The sequence below is a fragment of the Empidonax traillii genome, unplaced genomic scaffold (genome assembly GCF_003031625.1).
Source record: "Empidonax traillii isolate 1590-97213 ecotype Southwest subspecies unplaced genomic scaffold, ASM303162v1 scaffold20:size5563877, whole genome shotgun sequence".
NCBI lineage: Eukaryota > Metazoa > Chordata > Aves > Passeriformes > Tyrannidae > Empidonax > Empidonax traillii.
In genome coordinates this window covers 2,287,210-2,297,416 of record NW_020955213.1, presented here as the reverse complement: position 1 = coordinate 2,297,416, position 10,207 = coordinate 2,287,210, and the positions used below count along the sequence as shown (strand labels likewise).

The 10,207-nt window shown below is 45.6% G+C and overlaps 1 protein-coding gene across 4 annotated transcripts; it reads left to right on the top strand.

Moving 5' to 3' along the window:
* Position 1: 1 nt before the first annotated feature.
* ZBTB33 (zinc finger and BTB domain containing 33) lies at positions 2–9,518 on the top strand. Of its 4 annotated transcripts, none has more exons than XM_027898360.1 (2): positions 2–108; positions 4,439–9,518. In XM_027898360.1, the coding sequence occupies exon 2, from the start codon at positions 4,443–4,445 to the stop codon at positions 6,474–6,476; it is 2,034 nt and encodes a 677-aa protein (XP_027754161.1). In that variant the 5' UTR covers positions 2–108; positions 4,439–4,442; the 3' UTR covers positions 6,477–9,518. The 4 variants fall into 4 exon arrangements, with proteins under 4 accessions (XP_027754161.1, XP_027754181.1, XP_027754189.1 ...); XM_027898380.1 differs by having other exon boundaries at positions 106–113; positions 4,441–9,518; XM_027898388.1 differs by lacking the exon at positions 2–108 and adding an exon at positions 2,903–3,066 and having other exon boundaries at positions 4,441–9,518.
* Positions 9,519–10,207: the final 689 nt, after the last annotated feature.

Genomic DNA, 10,207 nt, shown 5'->3' with positions numbered 1-10,207 from the left:
CCGCGGGGTCACCGCCCCTCCCGCGCGGCGGCTCCGGCGGCTCCGGAGGCTCCGGCGGCTCCCTTTGTGCCGCCCGGCAGCGGCGGACCCGCGGACGGCGGCGGCGGCGGCAGGTGAGGCGGCGGCGGGGGGCGCGGGGGCGGCGGGTACCGGCGCGGGGCCGCGGCCCCGGGAGCTGTCCAGGACGGCCCGAGAGCAGCACTGCCCCGCGGACAGCTCACCCTGCCCCGCCGGGGCTCGCCTTCCCCGCCCGGCCCCGGCACCGGCACGGTCCGGTTGGCAGTGCTGGAAATCCGGCGGCTCCCGGCGCGGCCTGACGAGGCGGCGTGTCCGGGGAGCATTGACAGGGCGAGGGGAAACGGCCTCAAGTGGCGCCAGGGGAGGCTTAGATTGGATATTAGGGGCATTTTTTTCACGGAAAGGGTTGTAAAGCATTGGAACAGGCTGTCCACGGAAGTGATGGAGGCACCGTCCCTGGAAGTGTTCATAAAACGTGTAGCACTTGAGGACATGGTTTAATGGTGGCACTGGATTGATGGCTGGACTTGATACGACCCGCCCCAGAAGGGGAGGGTAACCCAGGTTCTTGTTAATAAATCCCTTGGGGTGGATTAAAGTGAAACGACACTGAATCATTGGTATTTGTAAATATATATATATATATAGGTAGGTTTATTTTAGAGCAATTTTGTTTCAAAGGAAAACTGGTGTGTAGCCGCTTTGGTTGTTATCATCTATAGTAATTCAGCAACATTAAAGCATAAAAGTTACACTTAAGGACGTATATAAGGAAGAGAAAGAAAGGATAGAAATGGAAAGATATTTGTAGTCACCACTCACAGAATCATAGAATCATAGAATCATAGAATCAGATGGGTTGGAAAGGACCTCTGAGATCAAGTCCAACTCTTGATCCACTTGCTGGATCCAGCGATGAAACTTGGTAGTTGCACCTTCAATGTTCTGTTGAAGATGGTGGTCGCAGTCCTGTTGAAGTGATGGTCTTGATCAGTTGGGGGAAGCCCTCTCCTCTCCCCAAAATTCAAAGATCTCATGAGTTACATACATTCAGGCTCAGGTGGGAACTCCTGGTACCTCCCCTGGGGGGGGGGGAGTCACGGGACACGTCATGAGATGGAAAATGCTCCTTTGTCTCTCAGATTTGTCAGATCATTAAAAACTTTCTGTTCTCTCAAACTGGAATTTTTAAAAACAAGAGAGCTCCTCAAACTGCTTAACTGAAAACTTGTCACTGAATTGCATATTTTTTTGTCTTCTCAGAAAAGCCTGAGATCATGTCTTTAAATTTGTGTTTCATATTTTCAGAGGCTTAATCCCAGAGTTTTTTTCATCACTTCTATACAACAAAATAAAAGTTGCCATTGTGTGTCTCTTAGCTATTTTTTTCAGTGCTAAGAACAGCACGTTTAGTTCTATGTTTTAGATGTTTCTTATTAGTACCTTAGATAAAACGGTTCTTTTAAATTGTTGCTGTATAAGTGTTTATGTGATTTGAATCAACTGACACTTTCTAGTCTTATGTAAAAATAAAAGAGGAAAAAACAACCCCAGAACTAAGAGTTGCATGCTAGACAAAAAAAAAAAAAAAAGGCTGAAATTCTGCATTCAAGTGCAGGAGGACTGAGTGGCAGCTTCAGTCAAATTTAAGCTGCTCAGAGCATTAGCTCTGTCCTGACCACAGCAAGGTGACAGTGGGGTTCCGATTTGTATCTGATGAAAGAAGTTGCCATAGAGAGAAGCTTTTGCAAATAAGGTAAAAGTCAAGGAGGTGGTGCAGCTCTCCCACCTAGACCAGCAGCTTTTAAATCATCCAACATTTCTGTGCCTAAGGGTAAGCAGTTCAAACCTGATTTCTGAGAACTGGTGATGCCTCAGGAGCAGGGCTCCTTCCAAACCAGTGCTCATCTTTAGCTGTAAATTCTCCTGTTCGTTATTTAGGAATGGATAGGCAAAGAGGAGAAGAAAACTCCTTAAAATTGGAGGATGAAAGGCTATGAAATGATTTAATTTGGGCCATCACACATTTTTGGAGGAGAAAAAAGAACACTGGGTTAAGAATTAGAACAATTATAGTATTATTTTCATTTCATATAGCCACCTGTGTAAAAATTACTAAGAACCTGGATCAAAGGAGAAAATTTAATTGAAGGGTTATATGAGGAAGAAAAGCCTACCTTTTCTCCAGTTATTCTTTTCTATTATTTATTCTCTTCCACTTCACTCTCTGGAAAAAGCTATAAATAAACAGAAACTGGTTTGTAACATTTCAGATCTGAGAGCTTGCTTCAGAAAGGTACTAACTGTACAAACTCTACTAACCATACAAATACAGGGAGGCTGGCAGTGATTTTCTTGCTAGAAGGACTCATGTTCTTGGGCAGGACCATTTCATTGCTGATGTATGTGGTGTGAGGGATTGCAGCTGTTTCTGCCAGTGACTGTGGCCTGTTCCTCTTTTTTAGTTAAACTTGACAGGAGGACATTTGTTCTTGTCAGAGTTTTTAAATCTTAAAGAAAAATAGGAACCCCCGTGGTTCAAGTCCACAAAATCCATAGGAAAAAAGAAATGGAACAGATCAGTAACTGAAGATGAAAAATATCTTTTATGATCTGGGCGCTCTTTGAGCGTTCCAGAACAGTGACAGTTTCCAAGAGGCCGCATTGTGGACGTGTCACTTTGATGGCCACATGTCCAACATCGAACCTGCCGCGCTTTTTGTCAGAGATACTTTGTGCACGTCTGCACAGCTGCCGGCGGGGTCCAACATGGGCCGCCGAGGTGCAAAGAGCACCGAACCAGCGCTCCTGCGGCGCGGGCAGGAGTGGGGTTATACAGGGGTGCCCAGGACGGGTTCAGCGGTGCCCCGTTCGGGTTATCCAGCTGTGCCCAGGTCGGGTCACAGCCCCGCTCGGTGCTGGGCGGAGGTGCCGCAGCTGCGTCACCCCCGGCGGAGCAGCGCCAGCCCGGTCCCTGCCCCCGGGAAGGAAATGAGCCGCAGCGGGAAATAACGTGTGCACGGCCTCCTCCACACGGCCGGGCACAAGGCAGGTGCCGGGACAGCCGGGCGGGAGCCGCCAAGGCCGCGACCAGGCCCGTGCGTGAGACCCGAGCTGCCCAAGGCTGCGGTGGGGCAGAGTCAGGACGCACACGCGGGGTCCCTCACCGGCGTCCTGCCGGCGGGGGTCGGCCACCCCGGCGGTGCGAGCGGGCGGAATCCCGAGCCCCGGAGTCGCCGGGCCCCGGTCCGGCGGGGGGGCGGGAGCGCGGCCCGGCCCCGCCCCGGCGCGAAGGTTCCCGAGGCCTCTCGGGTCAGGGCCGAGGGCAGCGCGGGCAGCGCCCCCCGGCGGCCGAGGCGCGGCGGGTGCGCGGGGAGGCGGCGGGGCCGCGGCCGGAGCGCGGGCAGGTAACCGGGCAGGTAACCGGGCAGGTAACGCGGTACGGGGGGCACCGCGGGGGCACCGCGGGTTCGGCTCCCGCCCCGCCGGGGGATCGGCTCGGCCAGAGCCGAGCGGCGGAGGGGCCGCCCGTGGGTTCGGGCCGTCGCCGCCAGGCCTCTCCCGGGGCCGCCGGTCCGGCTCGGCCGCCCGCGGAACCCGCGGGGCGGCGCTCAGGGCGCTCGTTCTCACGGTAAAGCCCCGCCGCGGCCGCGGGCGGAGCGGGGCCAGGCGTGCGGCAACCGCGGGGCTCCGGCCTCGGCGGCCCATCCGGTCCGGCCCGGCCTGCGGAAATAAACTTTCGCTGTTCTGTATTTTGATGTTGGTTTTTTTCAGCCTGTCGGGGGGGGCTGTGAATGGGGCAGTGCCGAGAGAGGGGTTAGTCTGACTTTGCAGGTCTGTTTTGTTGCCGTGCTGCCTCGGTGTCCAGGTTTGCAAAACAAAATAGCCTTGCAAATGTGTGACGAGGGGTTAAAAAAAGTTTATTTTTCTGCGGCAGGAAGTACGGTATCCATAGCGTTTTCATTAATCCAGCTGACTGGCGATATACAGATACTGCTGTCTGGCCCATGAATAACTTCATGTAATTGGGCTTTCTCATAACAATTTATAGAATATTTTCACAATCAGAAAGAAATGTCTAATGATATTTAAAGCTGTTTGAAGGACCCAAATCTTCCATCTGCTTGGTTGTCAAATTCACCTTATTGGCTGTTGCATAAGATAAGCTGTTGTTTCTCTGTTCCTCACCTTGTATGAGTAGAGGATACATTCAGAATTGCACTTACCTTGTGTAGAAGGTGAAAGGACAAACAAGAAGAAACAAATCTGCAGAGTGTTGTAGCATATATCCTAATGAACAGTATCTCAGATTTGTTTTCTTCAAAAGAAGGAATGGACAGTAAATATGGGAACGTTGTCATGCAGTTAAAACTGTATGTCTCTGTTTTTACTAATTTGATACTTTTTACTTTCCTTTTGTAGGAATGGAGGGGAAAAAACTCATTTCTGCAACAGACACACAGTATTCTAGAGTGCTTCTTCAGTCTTTGAATGAACAACGTGGCCATGGACTTTTCTGTGATGTTACAGTCATTGTGGAGGACCGGAAATTTCGAGCTCACAGAAACATCCTTTCGGCTTCAAGCACTTATTTTCACCAGCTTTTCTCAGTGGCTGGTCAAGTGGTTGAACTGAGCTTTGTGAGAGCAGAAATTTTTGCAGAAATTCTTAATTATATTTATAGTTCAAAAATAATCAGCGTTCGATCCGATTTACTTGATGAACTGATCAAATCAGGGCAGCAGCTGGGTGTGAAATTCATAGCTGATCTGGGCATAGCTCCGTCCGAAGAGAAAAACGTGCCAAGCGAGGTCAAAGATGGTGCTTCAGAAACTTCTAGTCCAAGTCAAAGGGATGCTGAAACACAGGTACCTCTAATCAGGGCAGAGAGTCAAGAGGCAACGGATGGGATGCCAGTTATAACACAGTCATTCTCCTTACATGGCATAGAATATGAGACTACAAAAATTACAGTGAGTGATTCGGATGATGAGGACGATGATGTAATTTTTTGCTCTGAGATTGTTCCTCCAAAAGAATGTACTAAAGATAAAAATGCTGCAAGCCAGAACCAGCCTTGCTCAAGTCCAGCTGGAGCTTCTGACCAAAAAACCTGTGGCAGTGGTGGCTCTCCCTGTTTGGCAAACACCGCAGCAGCTCAAAACCTCACTTTGTCTGCCAGTCAGATAAACCCAAACCAAACACAATCAGGTGCTGAATCACTTGTCTCGGCAACTCCGCAGCATTTTACCCCTAACATCATCGTGCTGAACAAGCCTCTGCTTAACTCATCACTCGGTGCCAGCTCCTTGCATCAAACACATGTGACCCCTACAATTAATTTACTTGAGGAGAACCAGCAGCCATCTAATAACGGCTCCTTAACTGAAGTGGAAACAACTGCTGTTGATGATGAAGAGGTGGTTGAAGACGATGTCGATATCATTAGTTCCTCTAGTCCTGGTTCGGTCAGCAGCAGCTCTTTGGTTCAGCAGTCTTCTGTTCCCAAGGCAGCAAGCACTGAAGGATCAGGTGTACAGAAAAAACAGCTTGTTACATTTCCACAAGAGCCATTTGCTAAACCTGGAGAATTCAAAATAAAAATCTCAGACGTCCTTAGTGGAAACAACAAGGAATTCAATTCGGGCATAGCATCAAAGAACGTGGCAGATGGGCAGAAGATCATAACGTTAGATACAGCAACTGAAATAGGAGGCTTATCCACAGGCTGTAAGGTCTATGCAAACATCGGTGAGGACACGTACGACATAGTCATCCCCGTCAAGGGTGATTCCGAGGAGGGGGAAGCCAAGCCTGAGGACACGCCTAGAACGTCTGGTGACGAATCTTCGAACAGGAAACGCATGAAAGTAAAGCACGATGATCACTACGAGCTCATAGTGGACGGCAGGGTATACTACATCTGCATCGTGTGTAAGAGATCCTACGCGTGCCTGACGAGCCTGCGGAGACACTTCAACGTCCACTCCTGGGAGAAGAAGTACCCGTGCCGGTACTGCGACAAGGTGTTTGCCCTGGCAGAGTATCGCACCAAGCACGAGCTCCACCACACCGGGGAGCGCAGGTACCAGTGCTTGACGTGCGGCAAGACTTTCATCAACTACCAAATTACGGCCTCCCACATCAGGTCAGTTCACAGCCAAGACCCTTCCGGCGACACCAAGCTGTACCGGCTGCACCCCTGCAGGTCCCTGCAGATCAGGCAGTACGCCTACATTAGTGACCGCCCCAGCAGCATCCCGGGAATGAACCAGGGGGGAATTGTCTATCGTGTTGGCTCAGGGAAGGACGGCACTGAAGGAACGGCACCTAACTCTGCGGCCAAACAAATTACCTGGGATGACATTTTCGTTCAGCAGGGAAATGAAACAATGTTCAAACAGAATCCGTCAGAGGGAAGTACTGAGTTTGAGTTTGTAATACCAGAATCTTACTGAAATGCATTAAGTGCTGGAAAAAAAAGGATTCGGTGCAGAAATATTGCAGCTCTTTTAACAGCACTATTAAAAGGTTAAAGTCAAAACAACCTAACTTGTTCTACGAAGTCACCAAAATGGTAGCACTTGGCTGGATCATATTAACTGCAGTGATTTGTGGAAGCAATTAATCTCAAATTTACCTGAATAGAAAGGAAGACATTTCTAAGGAGCTGGCAGTGTTTTCTGGTATGTTAAATTTGATCAAAACATGAGGATTTGTAGCTTGAAAAAGTACAATTTCTTCTAAAGAGCTAGAAATATTTCTAAAATAATTGAACTGTTTCCTGTACCCATACTTACTATGTAAACCCTTTCTTTCATGTTAGCACTTTAACGCTGAATTCTCTTTAGATGTTAACCAAGAAAACGGACTTTTTTTCATTGTAGTCTCTTGGTCGTGGAACCACTTAAAAAAATAATCCCACCCCTCACATTTGTGAACAATACATTACTGCAAGGGGCTAAAATGAGTGATCTGTTACTAGACTGGAGTAGTGTATTTTTGAGCTAGCATCTTAGTTTTGCTTTTATAAACATGAATTATCTGTCTTCATGCAAATAGTTTTGTCAACGAGAGATACTCAGTCAGGGCTAACTTGAACAAACTTTATTTACGCTTGGCAGAATGGTGAGCAGAGTATTCAGTGTCTGGACCATCATATTTTACTCTTTTGGCAAGAGTAAAAAAGTTTTTGCAAAAAAAAGCCAAACCCCACAAAGCTCTATAGTGAAGAAACTTAAAACGCTTAGGAAGGAGATAATTTTACTGCTTTAAAGCTTGAGGAATAATGTCAGGTTTTCTTTCTGTTGGAAAAAATGCCAGTAGTTAGTTTGATATAAAGCGATGTTCCTTTTCTTCACTCTTCAAGAAGAAGGTCTTCAGTCTGGAATTTTAAAAACAGTAATACTTTTGGTAAAAGTTGTCATTTTTTTTTTTTTAATTTTTTTTTTATTATTTTTTTTTTTTTTAGCTGAAGGCTTCTCAAAACTGGGAAGTCATGTAAGTGCTGTATCGGTTCAGCACTGAGACTGTTGAGGATCTTGTATGCCTGTTTGTCAAGTGAAACAGGGATTTGGGTTTTTTTTTCTCCCTCATTTATAGATTGTGGAAGCATGAGGACTAAACCGACAATCAAAAAATACCCTTTATTGACCATAACCTGAAGTATAATTTCTCTGTGGTTGTCTAGTTGTCATCTGTTTTCAGGTTTGGGTTTATTATGTTGTCCTTATTCTCCTTGCAATTGGTACATTTTTAAGCTCTTAGAAGATTAATGAGACATCCAACTTGATCAGGAAATGGTAGATCTGAGAAAAACAAGTGGCTGTTTACCAAGTCATAGTTTAGCATTTCAGATTTAGTGACTTGTTGAATTTTTGTAAATGATAATATGGAAACTGCTCAAGTTCTAGAGATCCCTGAGACTGTTGTGTGTAGTACTAGTTAGTTATTGTAACCCTTCATCGCTTAAATTCCAATTACAGGTTTTTCTTTCCTTTTTCACGTTTTAAGTAAGCATCTTGATCCTATGACTTTCAAAGTTAGGGTTTTGGACATACAGGACTCTAGACAGAAAGGCACTTAAATGGTAAATGATTCAAATAAAAGTCGAGCTACAGAAAAGGATACCAGAAATCCCTGTGAGCAACGATGGAGGGAGGATTTGTTTACCTGACACGTGTAACGTTCCGCACTTCTGTTTTGTTGGCCAAGAATGTGGTACACTGATGATTTCCAGATCATATTGCAGACCCCCTGGAATATAATGGGTCATGCTTTAAGTGTTGCAGGTGGGGTGTTACCTGAGGTGGCATTTCAGCAGTCAGACATAATCCTTATGCAACATGAGCGTGGATTGCCTGTGTTGGCACGGGCAGTTCTGCCGTAGCTGGCTGGTGCTATGACGGAATTCTTGAACTTGGAGGAGACAAATACAATGTTATTTTTGTTACTGACATGACACACGTTTAACCACACAACATTCTGAGTTGGAAGGGACCCCCAAGGACCATCAAGTCCAACTCTTATGACCCGTACAGGGATCTGGAATTAAGCATACACTGCGAAGTGTACAAAATTAAATATAATGGCTACCACTATTTGCTGCTGGTATATTTAAAACCTTAAACTGTGCCTACTAAAGGTCTCCTTTTGGAGGAAAACTGGAAAATTAGGGCTTTGTAACTATTTTTGCTAGAAGACTCGTGCTTGCATGTGTCTCAGGGTCTTCAGTTTTCCTTGGAAATGATTTTTGATATCCAAAGTCCAGAGGTCATGTAAAGCTTTTTTTTTTTTATTTCACTTCCAGTATTTATTGGTTTGAAAACACATTAAATCCATTAGTCTAAAACTTTTTATAGGGCCAAGAGCTTTTATATTTAGATTTCTGGCTGTTGCACTTATATTTGTGGGTTTGTTTGTTTTTGTAAGCATTTAGCTTCCAGTTTAACTTAATGAAAAAAAAATTATGTAAATGTTAAGAAATTTGCTTTGGGGTAATGGGAAAAAAAAGGTTGAATCTGACAAAGCATTTATATAGAAATTAAAAATTTCAACAGACTGTGGTGGCAAACCTTACAGTCATTTATATGCATATAAACCATTAACAGATCTGCTGCAGAGTATGGTAACAGTGGCTGCATCCTCACTGTCTGGTTTCTTTGGGGATTCGTACCTAACATTCCACTATGTGAACTAAGCAAATATTTGTTTGTTTAACAAATAACGTTGACTGCTTATTTATTTTGTACTGTTAAGGCATGCAGCTTATAAAAAGATGCAGAAGCTGACAACTATATACATTAAACTCTGAATTCTACAGCTATTGCCTAGGAAATGTTCCATGTGAAAACATTTCTTGATTTCCCCAGATCTGTGATGTATATAGTTGTACAGTCTTTCCTTAACATACTTTTTAAAGTTGTGTTCTACTTTTCATGAATCAATACTTGATATTAGTTCTTAGAGCTTTCTATGGCACAAATAAAAAACTTAAATTCCAAAGATGTGTGGTTGCATGTGTCTTTGTAATTGCAGCTCAAGTTCTACAGCCTTAAGGTGTTTGATTACCAACAGCTTGTGGCTTCCTTTTCCAGGTCTTTGGGAATAGCAGGGAACCCCTGGGGCTGGGGACACACAGAGTTTTTTGGGTCTGAGGTTTGTTTGTTTGTTTGTTTGTTTCTGTTGAACCCTTTCCAAGAAAGCAGACTCGCTGAACAGCTCCAGTGTGCTGTGAGGATGCTGCGACAGCCACAGACCCTCAGAACAGGCAGAGCTGCCGTGGAACAGTCTGACCAACTGCTGCTGTCATTGCAAATGAGCTCAAAACGAAGAAAACCATCCCTAGTGACCAGTGCAGTGCATTTCAGCTCACTCTTGGTTTGGGCTCCTCTTCCTCCCAGCTGCTGACTGTTGATTCATAAGGGTTTGATAGAAGGTTACAATTACGTGGGTAATTGTTACATCATTTACTTTGTGTAGACTTATTATTACTGGTCAGGACTGCAATTTAATAAATAACATGTCAAATGATGTTTTAGATGCCTTTATCTCCTTGGCATAGGGCTTCTACCTAGCTCTGCTAACATCAAGGACCAGCTGACTTCACCAGGACAGAATGAGGCCCAAAGTAAGTAAAGGAGACACTGAGACTCCACTGTCTGCATTTTTCACCTCTGTGTTAAAGCAA

What these genes read in the sequence shown, in the direction of transcription:
- ZBTB33 (XM_027898360.1), top strand. Translation starts at nt 4,443, where the DNA reads ATGGAGGGGAAAAAACTCATTTCTGCAACAGACACACAGTATTCTAGA.